The 26095-nt window shown below is 32.5% G+C and overlaps 2 protein-coding genes across 12 annotated transcripts in view; both read right to left on the bottom strand.

Annotated features, from left to right (window-relative positions):
• LOC141711527 (transcription factor MYB60-like) overlaps positions 1-10269 on the bottom strand; it is a 34078-nt gene extending 23809 nt beyond the window's left edge. For all 7 annotated transcript variants that reach the window (XM_074514008.1, XM_074514022.1, XM_074514003.1 and 4 more), the window contains exons 1-2: positions 9341-10269; positions 9135-9248 (exon numbers count right to left, since the gene is read on the bottom strand). The gene's annotated coding sequence lies outside the window, so the exon portion shown is untranslated. The remainder of the gene's footprint in view (positions 1-9134; positions 9249-9340) is intronic.
• Positions 10270-12380: 2111 nt separating this feature from the next.
• Positions 12381-24916, bottom strand: LOC141710550 (uncharacterized). Of its 5 annotated transcripts, XM_074513109.1 has the most exons (9): positions 24777-24894; positions 23654-23752; positions 23442-23546; positions 22691-22777; positions 19371-19412; positions 18005-18140; positions 17787-17889; positions 13738-13867; positions 12381-13394 (listed from the first exon to the last, which is right to left on the bottom strand). In XM_074513109.1, the coding sequence occupies exons 7-9, from the start codon at positions 17806-17808 to the stop codon at positions 12596-12598; spliced, it is 951 nt and encodes a 316-aa protein (XP_074369210.1). In that variant the 5' UTR covers positions 17809-17889; positions 18005-18140; positions 19371-19412; positions 22691-22777; positions 23442-23546; positions 23654-23752; positions 24777-24894; the 3' UTR covers positions 12381-12595. The 5 variants fall into 5 exon arrangements, with proteins under 5 accessions (XP_074369210.1, XP_074369208.1, XP_074369212.1 ...); XM_074513107.1 differs by lacking the exon at positions 23654-23752 and having other exon boundaries at positions 24777-24916; XM_074513111.1 differs by lacking the exon at positions 23654-23752 and having other exon boundaries at positions 17787-17881; positions 24777-24916.
• Between the last annotated feature and the right edge of the window lie 1179 nt (positions 24917-26095).

Below are 26095 nucleotides of genomic sequence, written 5' to 3'. Positions count from 1 at the left end.
CCTATCTGTTAACACACAAACAGTTTAAGATCCAAAAACAATCATGTCTGAAGTAGAAACTCCAACTAAGCCCACCAAAACTGAAGAACCTCCAAAGATACAAATCCATAGTCGATATGAGACAATTAGAGTTCCCATTCTGAAGCCATCTGAATATCCCGTATGGAAGGTGAGGATGACCACGGAAACTCTGGTACTGATGCTGGAAAAAGAATTACTTCTGCTACTGGTAAAAGGATAAGTTCTAATGAACTTTTGAATCTTGATGACGAAATATCAAGACAGCTATTTCTGAAAGAAAATCCAGGAATGGACTTTAAGAGTCTGATGGAAGAAGAAGCTAGACTTTAGTCAGAAAAAGTCAAATCTAAATCTAAAGCTTCTGTTGGTAAAAAGAAACTTCCAAATGCCAAAGGCATTGTGATAAAAGAAAGAACAAATCCTGAAGCAACCAAGGTCAAATCACAATTGCAGATAGATCCAAGGTCCAAGGGCAAAGAGAAAGTTGGTGAACCTATCAAGGCTTATGTGCCTCCTGTGGATGAAGAAATTACTGTTGAAGATGTTGATCTTGCTCTGACTTCATGAAAAATTTCTAAGACAACCTCTGACATGGCTTAAGTTGTTCAGAGTAAAGATATAGTTAGTTCTAATATCTCAAAGAAGCAGGTAACCTCTGACATAACTCAAGTTAACTTGATATCAGAAGATAAATCAAAGTAAACCTCTGACATTGCTCATGTTACAAGATATAGGGTTTACACTATAAGTGTTATCATTATCGAGAAGATTATTTATTGTAACTCTAGCAGCTCTCGTGATATTTGTTCATCACTGAGAGAGGACAGTTCCATACTGTAACAGAGTTTGTTATTTTGAAAAAAGTTTGTTTTCTATTACTTGAATTATTAGAGTTCGATTTGATTGTGCTATACATTGTCATTCACTTGAAGTAAGAATAATACATGTTCCAATTCTTCAAAATACTTCAGTGGAATAGCATTTTTCCTTATATGATAAACCCTACCATCTGTCATGAAATACAACAAGATGTGTTCTTTCAAGTAGGTATGGTAAACCATCTGTACAGATTCTAGTTGATTCAATCTTTCAGGAGTTGCTCCAATACCTGGTTCACTTAAGGAAGTTGGATCATTGGTTGTGTTCTGTACTTTTCTTTCATCAGCACTACCCAATCCAGATTTATCTCTTGCTTCCTTTCCAGTAATCACTTTTACTTCAAAACCATTTGCAGCAGTCTTCAAAGGTTGAGTCTGTTTGGCTTTGGTGAATCCTGGTAGGAGTAAACATGAGCAATGTCAGAGGTTTCCTTGATTTATCTTCTGATATCAAGTTAACTTGAGCTATGTCCGAGGTTACTTGCTTCTTTGTGATATCAGAACTAACTATATCTTTACTCTGAACAACTTGAGCCATGTCAGAGGTTGTCTTGGAAATTTTTCTTGAAGTCAGAGCAAGATCAGCATCTTCAACAGTAATTTCTTCATCCACAGGAGGCACATAAATCTTGATAGGTTCACCAACTTTCTCTTTGCCCTTGGACCTATCTGCAATTGTGATTTGACCTTGGTTGCTTCAGGATTTGTCCTTTCTTTTATCACAATGCCTTTGGCCTTAGGAAGTTTCTTTTTACCAACAGAAGCTTCAGATTTAGATTTGACTTTTTCTGACTTAAGTCTAGGTTCTTCTTCCATCAGACTCTCAAAGTCCATTCCTGGATTTTCTTTCAGAAATAGCTGTCTTGATATTTCTTCATTAAGATCCAAAAGTTAATCAGAACTTATCCTTTTAATTCTTTTTCCAGCATCAGAACTTGTCCTGTGACTTGTAATTTCAGCTCTTCTTGATGAGAAACTTCTACCTTGACCATGACCTCCACCCAATCCAGAGTTTCCCTGATCATCTTTTTCATCATCCTTCCCCTTCAGTGTCTGATCAGTTTTGCATTTGGACTTAATTACTTTCTCCCCCTGTTTGGCATCAGCAGGTAAGAGAAGAGAGACAAACAATTCCACTGAGACTTGGATTTCATCGAGTTGAGATTGCTGAGAAGCTTGATTTTTCAAAATATCATCAATCTGAGACTGTTGCTTCTCTTGGATCTTCTCAATATAAGCAACTCTGTCAAAGGTAGGTTGGAAGGAAGTTTTCTTGTCAATTTTCTTAACCGTTTCTTGCTTGAGCAATTCTTCCTGAATTTTATGTAACTCTGCATGAGTTGTTGAATGGAGACCTGGCAGATGTCTGGTACTCAATGCAGTGACTCGAAGCTGTGTCTTGAAATTATCATTAATTATCATATCATGTCAAATGCTCAGCAAGAATCTTTTCAGATGGAACAAAGGTAACGGAGTTCCATTCCTTAGTCCACTCCTGTCCTCTAGGAGTTTCACTCCAAGGTACTGGTGCTTCTCCTCGAACAAACTTCTTAACTAGTTCAGATTTAGAAACAGTCTGTTGAGGTGCATGTCCCGAAGGACCAGCTGCAGTAGCATCTTCATTTATAGCAGTATCACCAGTATAATTAGCATTTGCAGTATCAGAACTGACAGAATCCGCATCTTTTGTTAAAAGAACAGTATGAGAAGCAATTGAGACTTCAACATCCTCCTATAAGTGTTGATCTGCTTCTAAGTTCTGATCAACATCCATAGTCTGATGCTCACCTATATTCTGATCATCAACATCTAGATGCAGAGAAGGTGTTGTAGACAATTCTGGAGTTTCAGTAGCATCAGTAAAAGGTGTTGTTGATGGATTAATTGTTGTTGGAGCTTCTAAGTAGAGAACCTCAACAGGAAGAAGAAAACAAATTATTTCTTCTTCCGACTCTCTACAAAAAGAACAGCGAGTCGAATGATTCGCTCTTGTTGGCGGAGAGCTTCCAGTCTTTCTTCTTCCAATCGCTTAAGATGGCGATGGTAGTCCATGTAAAAGAACAGGAGGTGTGTGAGAACCTCCTGGGGAACCGAGTCCCAAATCTCATCAGGAATGGCAGTAACATGTCATTCCTGCTGCCATCCCTCACGGCTCAACTCCATATTATAGTGTAAACATGTCTATTACTACAACATGTTCTTGAACTATGAAACCTTCAATATGGAGTTGAGCCGTGAGGGATGGCAGCAGGAATGGCATGTTACTGCCATTCCTGATGAGATTTGGGACTCGGTTCCCCAAAAGGTTCTCACACACCTCCTGTTCTTTTACATGGACTACCATCGCCATCTTGAGCGATTGGAAGAAGAAAGGCTGGAAGCTCCCCGCCAACAAGAGCGAATCATTCGACTCGCTGTTCTTTTTGTAGAGAGTCGGAAGAAGAAATAATTTGTTTTCTTCTTCCTGTTGAGGTTCTCTACTTAGAAGCTCCAACAGCAATTAATCCATCAACAACACCTTTTACTGATGCTACTGAAACTCCAGAATTGTCTACAACACCTTCTCTGCATCTAGATGTTGATGATCAGAATATAGGTGAGCATCAGACTATGAATGTTGATCAGAACTTAGAAGCAGATCAGCACTTATAGGAGGATGTTGAAGTCTCAATTGCTTCTCATACTGTTCTTTTAACAAAAGATGCGGATTCTGTCAGTTCTGATGCTGTAAATGCTGATGATACTGGTGATGCTGCTATAAATGAAGATGCTACTGCAGCTGGTCCTTCAGGACATGCACCTCAACAGACTGTTTCTAAATCTGAACTAGTCAAGAAGTTTGTTCGAGAAGAAGCACCAGTACCTTGGAGTGAAACTCCTAGAGGACAGGAGTGGACTAAGGAATTGAACTCCGTTACCTTTGTTCCATCTGAAAAGATTCTTGCTGAGCATTTGGCAAAAGCTGATGAGATGATAATTAATGATGATTTCAAGACACAGATTCGAGTCACTGCATTGAGTACTAGACATCTGCAAGGTCTCCATTCAACAACTCATGCAGAGTTACATAAAATTCAGGAAGAATTGTTCAAGCAAGAAACGGTTAAGAAAATTGACAAGAAAACTTTCTTCCAACCTACCTTTGACAGAGTTGCTTACATTGAGAAGACCCAAGAGAAGCAACAGTCTCAGATTGATGATATTTTGAAAAATCAAGCTTCTCAGCAATCTCAACTCGATGAAATCCAAGCTTCAGTGGAATTGCTTGTCTCTTTTCTCTTAACTGCTGATGCCAAAAAGGGGGAGAAAGTAATTAAGTCCAAATGCAAAACTGATCAGACACTGAAGGGGAAGGATGATGAAAAAGATGACCAGGAAAACTCTGAATTGGGTGGTCATGGTCAAGGTAGAAGTTTCTAATCAAGAAGAGCTGAAATTACAAGTCACATGACAAGTTCTGATGCTGGAAAAAGAATTACTTCTGCTATTGGTAAAAGGATAAGTTATGATGAACTTTTGGATCTTGATGAAGAAATATCAAGACAGCTATTTCTGAAAGAAAATCCAGGAATGGATTTTGAGAGTCTGATGGAAGAAGAACCTGGACTTAAGTCAGAAAAAGTCAAATCTAAATCTGAAGCTTCTGTTGGTAAAAAGAAACTTCCTAAGGCCAAAGGCATTGTGATAAAAGAAAGGACAAATCCTGAAGCAACCAAGGTCAAATCACAATTGCAGATAGATCCAAGGGCAAAGAGAAAGTTGGTGAACCTATCAAGGTTTATGTGCCTCTTGTGGATGAAGAAATTACTGTTGAAGATGCTGATCTTGCTCTGACTTCAAGAAAAATTGTAAGACAACCTCTGACATGGCTCAAGTTGTTCAGAGTAAAGATATAGTTAGTTCTGATATCACAAAGAAGCAAGTAACCTCAGACATAGCTCAAGTTAACTTGATATCAGAAGATAAATCAAAGGAAACCTCTGACATTGCTCATGTTAAACCTTCAAAGTTACTCCTACCAGGATTCACCAAAGCCAAACAGACTCAACCTTTGAAGACTGCTACAAATGGTTTTGAAGCAAGAGTGGTTACTGGAAAGGAAGCAAGAGATAAATCTGGATTGGGTAGTGCTGATGAAAGAAAAGTACAGAACACAACCAATGATCCAACTTCCTTAAGTGAACCAGGTATTGGAGCAACTCCTGAAAGATTGAATCAACTAGAATCTGTACAGATGGTTTACCATACCTACTTGAAAGAACACATCTTGTTGTATTTCATGACAGATGGTAGGGTTTATCATATAAGAGAAAATGCTATTCCACTGAAGTATTTTGAAGAATTGGAACATGTATTATTCTTACTTCAAGTGAATGACAGAATAACAGAAAGTGCTGCAAACAATTTGAAGAATCAAGTTCAGAGACAGGATAGGCTTTATTCTGTAAAGTCTGACAGCACATATCTTCCAAAGTACAGAGATCACAAGGGTGATATTGTTGAGATGAAGCCCAACTCTGCTAAGATTATAACTACATTTCAGGGTTACAAGGCTGTAGAATTCAATCTTGAGTCTGACAAGGCGTATTTGATCAGACTGGATCAGGACATAAGGAAAGCTAAAATTAATGATCTCAGGGCTGCAATCTTTCAAACTGATGAAGATTCTGCAGAACTTAAAGATGCTAAAAGGATGATGATTGATGAACTCAGATATGCTGAGAGATGTTTGTTAAAGAATTATCTCAGAACAACTCCTGACATCAGAGAGATCAGAAAGTGAAGCCAAGTCAAAATCTACAACTGCTCAAATTCTGATATGTATACAGACTGAAGTTGTTATCAGAAGTTAAAATTGGTAAAGCTTTAAGGACTGTAAGTTGTAGTTATCTAGTCAAATTCTCATGCATTTGTACTTAATGTTTTTGACATCATCAAATATTTGTTAAACTTGTATATTATGCTAATTTACAAGTTGGGGGAGATTGTTAGATATATTTGATAATGTCATGACTAATATGATTTATGTTTAGTTTTCAGATTTTACTTAAACAGGACAAATCAGCACTTATACTGAAGTCAGAACTTAAGTTATCAGTACTTAAGGTTCAGGAGATATTTATCAGAAGATAATATCAGGACTTAAAGGAAACGTTCAGATAAGGAAGGCGGCTGATTGAAAGGAAAAGAAGATCAAGACAAACGTAAGAAGAGATATGCATGAAAAAAGAATTCTATGAAGAATGGAATACTTGAAAGAAAAGATATCTGATTGATATATTTTAGGAAGCAGAATTATATTCCATATCAATTATCGATTATCTTGTAACTGTGTAGTATACAAACACAGACATAGGGTTTACACTATAAGTGTTATCATTATCGAGAAGATTATTTATTGTAACTCTAGCAGCTCTCGTGATATTTGTTCATCACTGAGAGAGGACAGTTCCATACTGTAACAGAGTTTATTGTTTTGAATAAAGTTTGTTTTCTGTTACTTGAGTTATTAGAGTTCGATTTGATTGTGCTATACACTGTATTCACCCCCCTCTACAGTTTGTGTGACCTAACAGCTAAACTTTCAGTCATGATAAGATTATATCGCGGTCTGGATGCTACTTTTCTGGATAGTCTTCCAAATAACTTATTTTTTCGGCTACTCAATATTGAGGATGCCGATTTGCTTGTTCCATTCATAAAAAACATCTTAGAGTACTATGAGTCCGGCCTTATTGTATTTACAATTGGAGGACACATACTGGGAATAACACTCCAAGATATGTTGTACTTAACTGGTTTACCGTGTACAGGTAAACCAGTTTTGTTTTCTGATGTCCCAGACAGGGAGGCATTTAACATGGTATTTGGCTCAAACTATTATAACATAACAGAGTTATCATTGGTTCAGGTTTCAGATATTGCAGCCAATTCTGAGAATAGTACAAATTCCGACAGATTGTCGTTCTAGCCACCATCTTTGGTACTTTTATTGCTCCCAACAACAAACAGCACTCGGTTCATTCAGCTTGTATCCAATTCCTAGAAGAGGTGGATCAAGTTGATACGTATGCATTACGTATGCATGGGGAGCAGCCTTGCTCTCCTACATGTTTCATGCCTACATGTTTCATGGGACTACTAAAGATAAACTTATTGGGAATTTGTGGGTACTATTGGTGAGTTGCAAATTTTCCTGATGTTTTGATATAATTACACTATTTTCTTGTTATCTTGATAAAAGATTTGAGAATATAGTGTTGTGTTAAAATAAACAAGTATAATTTTGAAGAATAAACACAAGGGAGAATGTGTAGAGTTGTAAATGTATGTTATGATAATATACGAGTAATGTGTGCAGTTGTAAATGTATGTTATGACAATATAAGCGTGTTAGCTGTTTCTGAACTATTGAGTTTCTCACAAGGTGTATTAAGCCAATGCATTCTTATGTGTTCGTTTAGATGGTAAATTATATTAAGATTTGATGAATAGCAGATTATATAATATTGAGCTTTTTTAATTGTATTTTCTTAAAATTAAAAGAGCTCAAATAATTACACTATTTTCTTGTTATCTTGATAGTATCTTATTTCTTTGTTTGACAAGGTTTTTTTATAATTCGTTTACCGAAGCTGCAGACTCGGCTTGGTATTTCATTGAAAAGTTTCCCTCAACCGCAGTAGGAGGGGGCTCCTTTGTTGCCATGGATTTTGGTACAAATCCGAAAAAGAACCCGGAATCACCATAACAAGCCGACTATAGAACAAATGTTGCCTCTTTTAGAAGAGGTAAGGACTAGAGGTAAGGACTTGGAGGATTGTTATTGTTGTTTTCCTGATTTGTATTCCTGTCCATGTTATTGTTATACAATCGTCTAACATGTTGGGTTATTTTCTATTATATCTAGGATATTAAGTGGAGACCCTACACTATGCAGTGCTACACTATGCAGTGCTCACGGTCAGATGATCTTCACCGTATGAGTGACATTACTCCGATGTTCTGTTTAAATTTTATAGATCATATACCTCATTTATGCTACAGGCAGTTCGGAGAGTTTGAGCGCTATGATGTAGATTCGGTTAATTATGCTACTATCAGTTGGTTTTTGATACCTGAATTATTGCAGGCGCACATCAAAATTTAAATAACATATGATCATATTAGTAGACTTCCACAAAGAAGCTCTAGGTGTTACTATTTAAGCTCCTGTTTGATATAAAAAAATAGAATCACTCATAATATGGGCGAGAGAGTTGCATAAAAGTTATGGACATTTTAGTTTTTTACATATTAAAACGAAGATCATATAATAGAAAGTAGAGATTAGTTATCTAATCATTTACTAACCCAACCTATAATAATTAACAGAAATTGGTTGTGTGGCACCTGAATTTTCAAATTAAGGAATTTTCATTTAACATGTTTGATTTCTATTGAACAAATTACATATCAGCATATAATTACATAAGTTAAATATGTCAACATTTTTCTACAACAATTACCTTAATAAAGTATGTTTGTCCTTGCTTGGTAAAAATGGACAGAAATAATTACCTAAATACCTACAATCGAGAAGAAATACCTATCCTGAAATTTACGGCCCTTAATACCCATAAAAACGCACCTCTAAAATGCGTATACCAAAGATCCACGTGATAACAATCATAACTCGATAAAGAGACACATCAAAGTTATACTAAAGAAATGCAACGTAATCGGACTCTTGTAAGTTTTTTTCAATTTCAACTCCTTTTAAATATTGTGGTGAAAATGAGAATAGATTCATGATACTCCGCGAAAAAATTGACGAATAGTTCATGAGTTTTCTTAAATCTGATGAAGATTATTGACTTCGAAGAGATGAGAATTACAATTAAGTTCGAAAATTGATAGGAGAAACAAAGGAGGTAGAGATGGGAAGATGTGGGTTTGGTGTACCTTAGAATGATAAAGCTGTATGTGATTTTGAGAGATGCATAGACCAGAAAAACTATGAGAGAGGGTGTGTGTGGAAGGTCTCCACTTTCGTGTACAAGAATGGGTAAAGAGGATAACACAGGACACTCATATCTCATCTGCGCGTTCAGGTTTACACAAAACTTTTCTGCACAAGACTTAGTGAGATAAAAATTATGACTTCTTATTGTTTCTCAAACTATAACAATGGCAAGAGTTAATCTCACGCTGACACTAGAACTTGGAAAGACATAATACAACATAGCAACATACCTTCCAGATTTAAAATGGGGTCATTTACAACATTTTCCCGCATCTTCAAATCTTAATATTGTCTTCATACTTCTTGAGTATTAGATATTTCTATTTCAAAGCAACCTGCGATTTCTGCAATATCACGTAACAGAGCATTCAATAGCAACAGAAAAAGCCACAAACACTTATTAGATCTATATTTGTCATAACCTTGGAAGCATTACCTTCTAGGCTCAAGCTCGTGCTCCAGCTCCCCAGGTTCTCCCTGTTCGGACTTCAATCGAGAAATGGCTGCTTGAAAATACTCCTCTTCTTGTTCCTCATCTTTTTCCCACTCTTTTTCTCCCAGCACACGATATGGCACATCACATCGTTTCCTAGAAGGTAGAAATCCTTTTTTTATTTACAAACTAGTGTATAAGACACGTTACCCACCTAATACATAAGCGTGCCCATGATGATATGTCCTAATAAAGGTTTAGGTGCCTCATAATTCAACACGGGTGACAACAAACGCTAGATTTCCATTTACACAGCAACGATCAATTCATCTGCTTTTATTAGAAAGTAAAGCAAGTCCTGTCAAACTGTGTCCATATAATTAAATAAATGTTCATTTTTACACTCAAATCTTCCTAAAAATGAGCTTCAGAAAGTTCATCTGTACTCACTAAAATTACCCTATTTAAGGTCTTCACCAGGAAAGCCAGCTTAGGATTACCTTGCATACTTTTAACCCTCCTATGGTATACACGGCTTCATTCTAGTATAAACCCTCTCCCGATTTCATAAACCATACAACATCACTACCAATCAAATGTACCCAAGTTTCTAAATATGGAAATTAAAAAACAACCACTGATACATAAAAATCACGAAAAGATCCAAATTACAAAGAAAGATCGAAGCTTTATGGCATAAACCCACTGTTCAATACAAAAATGTCTTAAATACATACACAAAACACATAAAGAATTAAATCTACCCAAGTTTCTGAATATGTAAAACAAAAAACAACCACTGATACATAACGAATCACGAAAAGATCTGAATTACAAAGAAAGATCAAAGCTTTATAGCAAAAACACATTAGCAATCAAATCTACCAAGTTTCTGAATTTGACAAACAAGAAATCAGCAAAATTATAAATAAAAATCACAAGAAATCTAGAATTACCAAGAAAGATCAAAGCTTTATAGCATAAAACCAGTGTTTTATACAAGAAAAGATGTAACGTTTTAATAACGGATGCAGTGTTTTGACACGAAATATTATATTATGTAGCGTTTTAATGATAAAACATTATTTCATAGTGTTTTATATATAATATTTTTTTAAATTAAATATTTTTAAGTTCAAATAAAAAATTGTTATATCTTAAAATAATAAAAAATTATTTTTAAAATCCAAAAAATAATTAGTGAATTCTAAAATTTAAAAAATAAAATAAATTACACCCTTAAAATTTAAAATTTATATTTTTGGTAAAGGCCCTAAACCCTAGGTTAGAGTTTAATTTCTATTGTTTAGGGCCTAAACCATGTAATTTTTATTATTATTTTTAAATATTTTTAAAATTTAAAAATAAATTAGTGAATACAAAAATATTAAAATTTGTTAAATTATATGTATATTTTATTCAACTTTTTAATATTTTTAAAATCCGAAAGAGAATTATTAAACCCTAAAAAATAGGGAAAAAAATAATAAATTATGATACTACCATTAAATTTAAAAATACTAATTTAAAAACGATTATAAAAAAGGTGTTTACGTTTCAAAACAACGTAACAAACAAAATTCAAAACACCTTAACGCCACATAGTGTAGAGGGTGGGTAAAACCTTTTTTTAAAAGGGACAAAATGCTACTTACAGCATATTTTCAAAACATTATATGATAGCCCGTTACATTATAACCAGTTATTAAGTGATATTTTGGAATATAATTTTCAAAAATGATATTTTAAACATTTTTTTACTGAAATGATAGATATTTGAGTCCATTTCTTGAGTTATGATATTTGAATCCATTTCTTGAGTTCTAAGCACTTGGTAAAATTAGATACCATTTGAGGACGTGGTATGTTGTTTTCAATTTTTTTACTAAAAATGTTTAAAAATTGAGTTCTCTTTTATTGCAACTATGTAAAAAAAATTGTATTTAGTTGTTTTTTGTTGTAAGTGTATCTCTGTAAATATTTTTTTAAAATAAAATATATATTAAAAAGTACTTTTTCATTTGTTTTACTATTTTTATTCTATTTTTTATTAGTGGTTTTTTCCTAAAATATTCAAAAGTGGAATTTTTAATTTTAAAACAAATAATTTTTTTAAAATTTTAACAAAATATGTGCATGCATACGTGTACATATTGTCCTTATCTTTTTTCCTAAGCTTCCTTTATATTTTTTATAGTACATGTATGTAAACCATGCAAATACACAAAATGACGGAGGAACTACACATGTTTAATTTTTGTGTTCTTTCTTAAAAATTAAAATTTTAAATACGCGTCGGCTCATGACCCAGCTCACTCGTTACGGGCACAAATGAGAGTCCGCCGACTCACAAGTGAGAACCCAGCGCAACTCACAAATAAGAGCCCAACTCTCATGTAAAAGCATAACTCACAAATACATAAGTTATAAAAATTAAAATTGGATAATAATTTGACAAATATATATATAGTATAAAATAGGATATTAAATGGCAAATGCATATTCCAAACAATATTTTCAGCCATTAATATCAAAAAATTATTATTTCTAACATTCTTTCAATAAAATTTATTTTTGGCCTAAAATAATTAAGAGCATGTGTACTTTAAGTTAGCCCAAAGGCCAAACAGGTTCTTAGTCAAGCTGGTGTCTAGTTGAAATGTGAAATCATATGTGCCATAATATGCTCACGACCTTGGCCTATTTCTAATTAATATTAAATAATATCCTATTTTCTCCGTCCATCTTAATTAATATTTTTTCCCCAAATATCTTAATTAATATTTGGAAAATCTATTTTATATTTATTCTATTTAATTTAAAATATAAAGTATAATTATGTAACTTCTATATTTAATTTTATGTTTTAGTTACTTTTTATAATTACATTTATTTCGCATCTACTAACAATCATAAAAAAAAAACCGTAACAATTAGTAGTTACTTTGCATCAGTCACACTCATTAATGATAGTTTTACTCTTATTAATTACATTTATTCAGATTATTAATTACAGATGTGCATAATTAGAATACAGAAAAAGAGAATTGTACTTAAACTTTTAGTTCCTTGCACTGATTGAAAATAACTGTAATTAACTAGCAAAACGAAAATGTACTGTATTACAAATCCAATTTAGAGAGGATTGAATCCCAAAGTAAATATTGTAGACAGCACCATACTACAACTTGAAATTAAAAGCAAACAAAGCTTGGCATCCATCCGAGCTACTAGGACCGAAATTTACCGATCAGATGATCAATAAAATGGGCCGAAGGAAATCTGACCGTCATGGACAGGAGTAAACATATTGAACTTTCCCGATGTGGTACTAGGAGCAGGGGCAGGGGGAACCTGAGAATAAGGGGCATGAGCAGCAGGGACAGGGGGAACCTGAGAATAAGGGGCAGGGGCAGGAGCCCGACCAGGAAGAACCTGAGTAAAAGGGGTAGAAAGCCGAATCGCAAAAACCTGAGGAATAGGAGCAGAAACCAGAGCAGGTAAAGGAAAAACCGGGGGAACATAAACAGAAAAATTATCAAAGGGCCATTTCTCCATCGAAGTCCGAGCAGGAGTCGGAGCAAGAAAAACCTTAGGAACAGAAACAGGAACAGGAGTAGAAACAGCCTGAGGAACAGTAGCAGGAGGCCGGCCAGGGAAAACACGAGGAGGAACAGGTACAGGAGCCAGAACAGGAGCCGGAGCAGAGATAAGCTGAGGAAGAGGAGCAGAAGGATCTTTAAGCATCCATTTCTCAATCGATGCCGGGGGCGCGATTCCAGTGTCATCGTAAACACTCTTCTTCTCCTCATTATTATGTGGTGTAGTAGTCATTGACTTCCCTGTTGCATTCTTAAACCTCTTTTCATAGTAGGCCTTCAGGTAGTCCAGTGCGTCTCCATTATATTTAGAGCCTTTATTGTTCTTTGCTCTCTCATCAGCAGAGCTATTAACTGGGCTATTAACTGTACCCAGCTTCTTCTTCAGATGGGTATGCCAGTAATTCTTTATCTCATTGTCCGTCCTGCTAGGCAGGCGTGCAGCTATGGCAGCCCATCTACACGTAACGCAACCAAAAAAATTTAGCATCGCTATTTCCATCAATATTCAAATATATATTTAAAGAAAGAATAATACATTCCAATTGGAATGCGCATTTAAAATTCTTTATAGAAATATTTGTCTTTTGTACAAATGCACATTTTGTCTTATACTTGTAGTTGTAGACTTGATCTAAATTTGAATTTATATTTCTTAAATCTAAATAATTTTTTTAAAATACTTGTTTAAAATAATTGGAGCCCTTCTAAGAATTTTTCATAAAAGAGATGGGCCAATAAATTCATTTTTTAATTTTCCGGTGTAAAAAAACAAGAGTCAGTAGTCCAAAGAGCCGGTACCGGTTTCCAAGGAGAGCATGATAACGGATAATCACACGGTCTTCCGCAATAGTGAAGTTTCCACGTTTTATACCGGGCCGAAGATAATTCTTCCACCTCAATCTGCAGCTTTTACCACACCTCTGCAACCCTGTTAAATCACATAAAAATGTACACAACTGATCAGGATATATAAGCAGATAAAAACTCACAAAGTGATACATAAAAATTACGAGTAATTAAACAAAAACAAAAAAAATAATGTAAACACTAAGGCATCATCTTCACTTTCGAAGAATGGAATTTTATTATTCTACGGGAACTTTTGGCACAACTTTTTTTTCATTTAACTCGTGCATTTGTTACATATATTTTAACAAATTATTGCAATAAAATAATTAAAGACTATATTCATATATATACCAGCATTGCTGGGAACAAGTCTCCAATTGCCTGGACCGTGTTCTTGAATGTAAGACACCAACATGATGTCTTCTTCAGGACTCCACGGTCCTCTCTTTGGCTCACTCATTCTTTCATCCATCTCTCTCTCTTCTTCTTCTCTCTCAATATATATTGTATGTATAGATATATGTAAGAGAAGTGAGAAGCTCTTTTGTACAGAATGAGTTGCAGAGTGGGTATTTATACCAATGGAAGATACTTGGGTAATAACTTCTTGCTAACTTATCTACAAACCATACAAAATCTACTTTATTATTTTCAACAAAAAGTCAACAACTATTTTCTTTTTAAATAACTTTATCCCCCTCTATTAATCACCATTAATATCACATTGAAAAGTACTACCTCCCTTTCATTTTTATTCAACTGATATTTGACTTTTTGACAATTTGAGGGGTAAAATTGTAATAGTTAAACTTGGTAATTTTTTCTAATTCTTATATGAAATAAAATTTAGATTCTAAATTTTATTTAATATAAAGTTTCAAAATTAAAATTATGTATAAGCGTGGCATTTTACACCTCAATATATGTGTTATAAAACATCATTCAAATGATACGGTGAAGGTGATAAACAGTAGCATATTCAACTCAAGTATTTTTGTAACAAAATAAATTAATTGAATAAATCAGCAGGGTACCACTGTACTATTGACTTTTAAAATTGGTGCGATGACGTTTTTCAATCCTACTTGGGGAGTTGTGGTACCTTTAAACTTTCAATTATATAAACATTACCATTTTGTTAGTAAAATGTACGAGAAACGTTAAACATATAATATTTTCACGACATATAAGAGTAAAAAACAACATTAGCGTACAGTGATAACATAGAGAATATTAAAAAAATATGTCCAAACCAGATATACATCATTTTTAAACAATTTTTCAAAGTACAAAGAACAATATTTTAAGTTTCGAGCCATCATATATAATTCTCAACTTAAGCATTCGAAAATTACCTACCAATTCAAAATTTCCGAGTACTTAAATAGGATAGTTAATCAACTTAAGCTAATACGTTCTACTTTCACTTAACAAGTCTTGACTTGACCTCGATCTCACATTTTTAATCATTTTTTAGTTTTAAAAATATATCTCACATATTTTTAACATATTTTTTATCATAAAAAGTAATTAAAATGTACATATATAATTTTTAAAGAAAATATTGAAAATAGAATTGCTTATATATAAATAATCTATATTGGTATTACATATTTAGATAAATTCGAATTATAATGAGTCAATGCATTTTAGTTTATTTCGCATTTGAAATCAGAACTTTGCCCATTGTTAAAAAAATACTCGAAATTTGACTACATGACTCGGCCAAAAAACATCGTCACATTCTACGTTTAGTAAATTTAAATTACAAGTTCGGCGAGAATATCTTACGAATAATGTGAAATTTTTTAATATCTTATGTTGATATAAATTAATGTGTTTGAGGTCTTTATATGATCAAGTCAATTGATTATTTGTATTAAAATTACTAACTTCACTGGTAGCACATTATTGTTTTTGTAGCACATTATTGTTTTTGGGACTTGTCCCGATTTTAAAAATATTTGAAATTCGATATGAGATCTCACGAGATTTGTTAAAACTACGATGATATATTAAATCGATTTATTTTTCATTTTTCACTTTAAAAAAACTAGCTTTTTAAAAAGAATTCTTTTAGATAAGCAATATTCATTGATCAAGATAATATTGTACAAATATTTTGAATTATTTTAATATCTTGAATTATTCAAATAAAAGTTATATCTATACTATATTGTAGCATTTGATTCAATGCATTTTATACTATTTAAAGAAAAAAAATATATTGTTCAATAATTTGAAAGAATTAAACAGTTCAACTGTTATTTATAAACTTTATCGAATTGAATAATATTTAATTTTAGAAGAACAGTATACAATATTATCAAATTATTATATGAAGAAATATTATAGTCGTAATGAAAGAAACTTAAAAACGGTTTAAATAATGATATAATTACAATTTTTCCTTCGAATTCTTGAAAAAAAAATCATGAATATCAATAATAAGTCTTTACAATATATAGTTTATTTTTATGCTACAACCATGATTGATACTCGGTTGCTTAAAAAATAGATATGGATTGTTTGTCAATGATAATGTGAATACCATATATAAATTATTGCAATTTATTTATTACATAATTTTAATTTTTGAATAATTATAAATGCATGTTATTTAAGTAATCAATTGTCTCACTAGATGTTAATAATGATTACACATGTGCATAAATCATATATTTAGCATATAAATAATTGAAATCATCGTAATTTACTAAGAAATGTAATATACGATAATTTACATGCTGACACACACATAACTTAATTTTACTTTGTTAACCTTGGTGTAAATTAAAAACTAACATTTTCCATACATACATACGTAGAATTTCAAAAACTAACATTTTTCATTAAAATCAACTTCTATATTAATAGTAGTGTAAATTTTATATTATTGTATATTATGATTGCAAGTCATTCTGAATTCAGTTATACACTTTTTATCTTTTTAAATTGAGTAAGTTAATTGTAAGTTAGTAGTGAACTCAAAAATAATATAGACCAGTATATATAGTTTATTTAAATAAAATTCAAAATTTTTGGTCAACTCTGTATTCAACATATATGTTAATTTTTAGCTTTTTCTTTGTAAACATAATAACGGCATTCTACTGATAAAGTTTAATCGTTTCGTTTTAAACGTACACTGATTGTATTCATTCATTATATACAAATTATACAACACAAACAAGAATATATATATTTTGCTTAATGAGCTATATTAGAAACGTTATGTAATTTGGTAATGTCTTGTATGAAAATAATACACATTGATCAACAATCAACTTGTATTTGATATACGTTAGACATTGTACAACATTTACAAATAAAAAACACCTAAGAACATTATAATTGCATCATGCATAAAAAACTCTAGAAAGTGACACAGGTTATTACGCTAGTTACGATCTAAAAGGTTAAACTTCAAAAATTAAACGACGAGCCAAACATTGGGTAATATGTTTCTAAATAAAAATCAAAGGTCCATCCGAAGAAAGATACTTATGCCAAAAGTAATAAAAATTATAGTTTTCATATAAACTCTAAAGATTTACTTTTCAAAATCGGTCTTTTTGGTCAAGAGAACTTTTTCATGGACTTACAAAAAAAGTACTACTTGCCACTTTCAAGGAAGAAATACTTTAGTTTTTATTGATAGTAAGGTGTCAAGAATTTTGCCTTTGCCCAAGGAATCATGATCAGTATCACTAAGATAAGAAATGAGATTTTATATTAAAGACATATGGGCTATATGAATAGAGCTCCAGATATAGAAATGTGGTATGCATTCTCTTCCTAATTTGCTGAAGGTAGATAATAAACAAAAAGGATTTTTTAATTTATTTTTTCTTGATAAACCTTTAAGATTAATGACATTTTATTTTATGAGCATTAGGTAGAAAAATTCCGACTTATTGTTGTTTCTCAAACTACCATAATGAAGGGGGTTAATCTCCTGCTGACACCAGAACTTGGTAAATGGTAATACAACATACCTTGCAGATCAAATGGTGTCATTCATGATGTATTCATGTGTCTTCAAATACTTGATATTATTTTCATGTTTCTTTTTCAAACCATCCTGCAATTTCTGCAATACTGAATACAACAAAGCATTCAATTATAACAGAGAATGCAATTATAACAGACAAAAGCACCAACACACATACTATAAACTTGGAGATGGCATATCAAATTTGATATTTGTCATTACCTTGGAAGCATCACCAACTGCTTCCCTTGTAAGATTGTCCCATATTCCAATTCACTCTTTTCAGTAGTATCATACCCATCATGATCCACATGTATGAAAGCTAATGAATTTCGGGCGGTTGGGGCATTTGTCTGCTCTGAAAATTATATGATCAAGTAATTCGTTAATATTTGATAAGATGATGTAATACAATCAATGAAGGCTCAAATTAACATAATCCGACATTTTGGCCATTGTTTCAATAGAAAAGTCTGTTTCAATAGAAAAGTCTGGCAGAGGCATTCCGGCAATCCGGAACTCCTACCATTAGGATTAATTGTTGAGCGGCAAGGTAAACAAGCTATTTCATACACAGACAGAAAATTCATACAAATTTAATGCATTCCACACACACACCTAAACAAACCACACCCGTATTAGAAACATGACACTTCATTACTAAGCATAACGTGTTGAGAATGTAAAATATAGCAGTAAAAAGTAAAAAGATATTTGAGCTTTAAAGTTAGAGGCTGGAAAGAAGGAAATATTACATGGAAGAATGCGCTAGTGAAATGTCAATCAAATGTGATAGCACCGAAAACTTGTCAAAATGACAAGGCTTATCATGCGATAGCCTAGAAGGTAAAGAAGACACGCTACTCTACTCGCCTACTACATGAGCGAAACCGTGATGAGGTGTTCTAATACCAATTTACGTGCCTCATAATTCAGCACGCGACATTGGATTTCCATTTACATATTTAACAGTTAATTCATCCTTTTTTTATTGAAAACTATTGAACTATATATTTGTGCGCAAACAATGGAACCCTTTAAATAAATGAAATATTCGTTGTTAAACTCAAATTTTCCCAAAAATGAGCTTCTGAATGTTCATATATAGTATATACTATACTCTCTAAAATCCCCTCTCTAAGATCTTCACAGGGAGAGCCCAAATAAAATTGCCCTTGCATACATTTTACCCTGTAATGGTATATTGGTATGTATGGCTTCATTAGTTCATTAAGCCCTCTCCCAATTTCGCTAAGCATACATAAACCATATGATCTCATAACCAATTAATTCTACCCAAGTTCCTAAATTTGAAACCAAGGAATCAGATAACGCATATCACTAACAAGTAACAGCCCTTGATACATACAAATCATGAAAACCGGGAATGACGAAGGAGGATCAAAGTTTTATAGCATAACCCACTGTTAGATGCAAATGAAAAACCGCTATTACATATAAATCATAAGAAATCTGAATTACTAAGAAGGATCAAACCTTTTCAAGGCAAAAAACCACTGTTTATACAAGAAAGCATATAATTTATGTACAAAAAGACATAAATAATCAAAACAAAAAGTGTTTATACCTGCTCGTGTCAACTCCGGGCAAAAGAACACAAGTAAAAAACCTAGGGAATATAAAAATACAATTCATCAATTGTCATATTATATATTTTTATATATTTTAACTATAATATAAATTTAAAATTCCTATACAAGCTTTTTACAATTAAAAAACTCAAATGTATATTTTACATGATAAGATTTGAATCGTTATAAATTATAAATTTAAATTATGTTATAAAGAGATACCAAGCTTAAGATTATGCAAGCTACAAAAATTCTTATTTATCGACTTTCTTTTTGAAGAAAATATTTATGTCTTGACTTAATTTCAAATGTTAAAGTGTTAATATTTGTCTTCATGTTTTTAGTATTTCTTTATAGCTAAAAATTAAAAATTTAACATACTATTAATATGATTTAAAATCTAAAAATTTGTTAGTATTTTATTTCTTATCATAAATTACAAATATTACTCCTTCCATTCAAATGTTGCTGTCCAATTACTTTTTGCACGCACTTAAAACGTTTACATTATTTTTTCTAAATGTTTTTTTCAAAAAATTAAAAATAACTTGTTGAGCTATATTTATATATATACATGCAAAAAAGTGAAATGGTCAACGAGGGATAGTTTTTATTAACAAATATCAAATTATAAATTTATGACATAGTATATTTACAATTATTAATTAAATTAAAAATCCTAATGGGGTTGGAAGTCATCACAAGCGATCATTTAAGATTTTCCAGGGAATTATGCGTTCGATCATGAAGGATGTGACTCACTTCCAATCTCAATTGCAAGCTGTGGGCAGTTCATATGTATATGTAAGAAAAATTTTCGAAGGGTCATTAACATATGGTCATAAAATCATGTGGAGTTTTTACAAATATATCGACGTCAAAAATTTGAAGAGGTTTCTCAAAATGGTCTGGTGGAAGGTAAAAGAGCGATAAATGCTTGCAATCCTGTTATTTTCATTTGATCATGAAATAAGATATCAAGTGGCTAGATTTGTGGCCAATTATAGCAATGCTGAACCTCAGTGAACTAGTTGAGATGGACTACAACTTTCAAGCTGTGAGGGATTTGCTGGATGCGGAGAGGTTGTTCTAGGTCCTAGACCAAAACGTGGCTGGACAGTTGTCATAGAAGAAAAAGAATAGGCCTTGTTAAAACTTTCTGACATAGTGGCTCACTTATAAAAATATTCTGGAAAATCAAATGCACTTAATTTGAGTTTCAGAGGTCTAAAACCAACCTTGTATTCGAAATTACAGCAAGTCAACAAAACACTGGAGTGAAGATCTTGGAGGGACGTCCATCAAAACAAACTGCAGCATGTCTGAAAGAGGATGTTGGGCCCTCGACAAAAGATAAAGGTGGGCAGAAAATGTACGAAGGGGCTTGCTTTGATAATAATGGGTTAATCTCTGAGAAAGCAATATCTTTCATGAATGAGGTGGGCAGGGCTTCAAAAAATCTTGATAAAAGGATAGTACTTAGTACATAACAAGAACGGAAAGCTAGTTAAGGTCTCTACTGCAGGCATGTAGGATAATAGTATACAGAAGGATGTTCTCGCAAATTCCAGTGAATTACAGGATGCCGCCGGAAATAATAAAGGCAGGATGAGGCTGTGAAGCGGGGGACAAGACAAGTGATCATGCACAAGGGCTCGATCCTGAAGCAATGACTTTTTTGCAACTTAATATAGTGGACCAGCCGGTTCGAACAGACGAGCTCATGAACGTCGAGGAGGTGCTTCTTGAAATGGCGCTATTTGAAGAAATTGTTATAAGAAGGGCGAAGGATCATGGGATAGGGAATGAGACCAAGTGATCTCAGAGTACTATAAATCCTACTTATATAGCCTGAGGAACAGAAGCAGGAGCCATACCAGAGAAACCCTGAGGAAGAGAAGCAGGAGCTGGAACAGTAGCAGGAGCAGGAGCAGGAGCAGAGAGAAGCTAAGAAGGAGCAGAAGGATCTTAAAGATATATAAATTATTTTCATATTATTTGATATTATTATCTATGTTACTCGGACTCTTCATTTTACCTTTGAGTACCCGTGTCGGACACTCGACACTTGGACATGGACACTCGGACTCCGACACTTATTTTAAGCCAAAAACATGCATATTTTCCAAAATGTTGCCGAGTCCGATACTTGGACACGTGTCCATGTCGGACACTTCTAGACGAGTCCGAGTAACATAATATTTTCAAATTTATTGATATGAATCTTCTTCTTTGAAGTATTAAAATTTGAAACAAATGATCATATTTGTAGAAACAGTTTAGAAAAATCAAAAAACATGTAAAAAGTTTTCTCAAAAAAAAACATGTAAAAAGTTGAGGGAATCGACAAAGAAGCTCTATGTGTTACTATTTAGCTCCTATTTGATACGTAAATAATAGAATCACTCATAACATGGGTGAGAGAGTTGCATAAAAGTTATGGACATTTAAGTTTTTGAAATATCAAAACGGAGATCGAATAATTTAATGTAGAGCTTATTTATCAAATCCCAAAAAAAAATGAAAAGGAAGAAATGATTAGAGTCTAATAATAATAACTAGGAGAGAGGCAGGAAAAGTTTTTATAAGAAGATAACATGTGGTAGTCTATATAGATTATGGGTCTTTCCTTATATGTAGGAGAGATGAGAACATTAACTCCGAGGATGACAGTCAGATAATTACATAAATTAAAGACAAATGATAATACACAATAAGGTTGTTTTCAAATACAGTAAGTGAGTTCTATTTCTACAAATATGTCATTCAATTTTTTAATCAAAAATCCTTATAAAATTAATCAAGACCTTAAGTTCAAGCGCATGTCCCCCCTCTTTATATGAATATATATATATATATGAGACCACATTTTTAATGGAGACCTCAGAGACCACCTATGTTCTGCAATCAAAATACTATGAAATATATTATTTTGTGAAATATGTTTTACGAATATCACTAATTTAAAATTGTTGAAGATTATTTAAGTTTAATATGTATAATGTGTATGTTCTCCAATTTGAACAAATGTTCTGCAAAGTAAACATATTTCGTAGAATAAAATATTTTGTAATGTTCTACATGCTGTACATGTATGATATTCAAGATTTTGAATAAAATAATGATCTTTGTATAACATAATTCACAAAATAATACATTTTGCAATGTTTTTATGCAAGACATCTTTAGTTGCAGAACATAAGTGGTCTTCGTGTTCTCCAACAAAAACATGGTCTCCATAAAACTTGAATATATATAGTAAGGACTAAAATTATATCTAATTTATCTTGAAATGTTATTTCAAAATCATTCTTACCGTCTAATCCCAAGCACACCCTTAGATTATGGAACTTGAGAACCCCGAGTCTTGTGCCAACCGCAGAATATGTTGAATATTCTTTACCTGTAAATTTTTTTGGAAGGGGTCACCTCTTTCTGTCATAGGTCCATTCCAAAAATGATACTTGCCAAAAGTAACTAAAAAGATATCTTAAGGCGGTTATACAAAAAAATGATTGAGGCAATTGAAATTGATTGTTCTGCAAAACCAAGGTTAACATATAAATCTTAAAGATTTACTTTCCAAATTCGATCATTTTGGTCGAAGGAACATTTTCGAGGACTTAGAGATAGAGAGCATTATTAACCATTATAAAGAAAGAAATACTTTAGTTTCTTACTGGAAGTAAGATGTCAAGAATTTTGCGTAAGGAATCATGGTGAGTATCACTAAGATAAGAAATGAGATTTTATATTAAAAAAATATGGATTATATAAAGGTAGCATTTATAGTATGAATCATGGATTTATAGTATGAATAGAGTTCCAGATATGGAATTGTTGTATCCTAGACGTTCTCTTCCTATTTGCTGAAGGTAGATAACAAATCAAAAGGAATTTCTAAATTCATTTTTCTTGATTAACCTTTAAGAATCATGACATTTTGTTTTCTAAGCATTAGGTACACAAATTCTGACTTCTTACTGTTTCTCAAACTATGATAATTAAGAGAGTTAATCTCATGCTGACACTAGAACTTGGTAAATGGTTATACTGATACAACATACCTTGCAATCTAAAATGGTGTCATTCAAGCTGTATTCATGTGTCTTCAGATATTTAATATTTTCTTCACATTTCTTAGATTTTTTTTCCAAAGCATCCTCCATATTCTGCAATATTGGACGTAACAGAGCATTCCATTATAATGGACAAAAAGCACGCATAAACATATAACGATTCTTGGAGATAGCCTATTGACTTTGACATTTGTCATAACCTTGGAAGAATAATGTGCATATGATTTGTGGAAATTGACATACTACAGCACTTTGGCCTTTTTTCAACAGAAAAAATTGACACGGGCATTCCGAAACTCCTGCCATTAGAATTTATTGTTGAGCGGCAAGGTAACAAGTTTTGTCACACGCAGGCAGACACACAATTCATACAACTAATATGCATGCAGACGCACATCTTAAAAAACCACACCATAACAGAAACAGGAAGCACTTCATTACTAATCATAAAGCGTTGAAAAGGTAGATTTGCAGTAAAAAGTAAAAAAATATTTTGCTTTAAATTTAGAGACTGGAAAAAAGGAAATGTTACACAGAACAATATTGCTAGAAAAATGTAAATCAAATGTGGCACATCACATCATAGCCTAGAAGGTATAAAATGATTTTTGATGTAAACCTTAGCGTAAAAGACACATTACACACCTAATACATGAGTGCGGCCATGATGAGGTGTCTTAATACCTATTTACGTGACTCCCAATTTAGAAAGCATGACAACAAACCCTATATTTCCATTTACATATTCAGCGATCAAAGGTCAAGTCATCCATTTTATTTTTTTAAAAACTAAAGAAGACCTTTTTAACTGTGTGAGTATAACGGAACCCTTTAACAAAATGAAATGTTCCTGAAAATGAGTTTCAGAAGGCATAAGTACTATACTCGCTAAAAATCCCCTCTCCAAGTTCTTCATCGGAAACGGCCCGAGTAGGATTACCCTTGCATACATTGTACCCTCCTATGGTATATTGATATGTATGGCTTCATTCAAGTATAAACCCTCTCCCGATTGCGCAAAGCATACACAAACCATACAATATCACGACTAATCAATTCACTAAAAAGTAACAATCCCTGATGCATAGAAATCATGAAATAACAAAATTACAATGAAAGATAGAAGCTTTATACCATAAACACACTGTTCAATACAAAATAATATAAAAAATTAATACATACACAAAAACACATAAAGAACTAAATCCTACCAAGAAAGATCAAAGCTTTAAGGCATAAAACCGCTGTTTAATACCAAGAAAATATGTAATTCATGTAAAAAACAAATAAAGAATCAAAACAAAAATAAAAAAGTGTTTATACCTGGTCGTTAGTAGAGTGATCGTACATGATATGTTTCAAGTCATTCAGGTTCCGACAAGTTAATTCCGGTGAAAAGAACACGTGTGACAAACCTAGGACTAGAGAGAGTCCAGATAGAAATTGTTGCAAATGAATGTGATTAGCCCGTTTTGGAAGCAGGCTTGGTCCATAATGTAAGCCCATTTGAGACCGTTCTATATTTATATTTGCATAATAGACGTTTTGTATAATTTCAAAAATGTTTTTTTTTTATTTTATTTCCACAACCACAATCTTGCAACCAAATGAAATTTAATTTAACCAATAAAAACAACTTTAAACATAGTCAAAATTAACCTCAATACTTTTAAAAAATAGATTTTGAAAATTTTGAATTGCGTTGTTTTTTAGTAATTGTATAAAATGTGTACTACGTTGTTTTTATTGTAAATCGAATTTTTAAAAATTTTGATTAGGCCTTAAAAATCCGGACTTTTCGGGTTTTAATTTTGACCGGACCGGGCTTTCCGAGAATATTAGAGCCCATTTTGGTAATCGAGACGGGTCTTACCGGGCTTTTTTCGGGTCGGATTGGATCAAACCGAACTTTTTTTGAATTAAAACGAATTGAGTTTGTAGGGATTCTGAGGAGTATATATGTTAGTAATTATATTATTGCAAAAATTTATTAGTTCGTATAGAATATTATATGAAAACACTGTTTCATTTGAAAACATTTAAATTCGATTAAAAATAAACATGTTTATACAATAATATATTTTATAAATGTTCTCCAAATATATATAGTGTACTTACTATATATTCTTTCATAAAATCACACAATAAGGTATAAAAATAGTATTATTAGTCACAAATATATAAAAAAATATGTGTTTAAAGTATTATTTATAATGATAGTAAATGTAAATACATAAATATATAAGAAAATATATTACAATAATCATTTTTTCGGGTTTTTAATCGGGCTGAAGCACATGCTTTTGATCGGGCCGAGCCATGCTTTGCCCTAAAAGATAGGGCTCGTGTAACAATCAGGAATTTACGACTGTTTTATGTTATATTAAATGAGTATTACCCGATAAGTAAGTTCGATACTGCTTAAAGGAGATTGTGATATGTCATCAGATTAAAGTATTGATTGTAACTGATCGATATTATTATTTGATTTAAGATATTAGTCGAGATACTGAGAATATTGTGAACTATGTTTAATCGAAATAGTATAAACCACCCAAGGATAAACAAGCACCAGGTAGGACAATCTAAAGATAGGAATTTGGATAAACATCGGTAACTCGAGAAATTCAAGTTGTACTACG

Source organism: Apium graveolens, chromosome 3 (genome assembly GCF_009905375.1).
Source record: "Apium graveolens cultivar Ventura chromosome 3, ASM990537v1, whole genome shotgun sequence".
Classification (NCBI taxonomy): Eukaryota; Viridiplantae; Streptophyta; class Magnoliopsida; order Apiales; family Apiaceae; genus Apium; species Apium graveolens.
The sequence above is the reverse complement of the archived record's forward strand: the minus strand, read 5'-3'. Positions and strand labels throughout refer to the sequence as shown.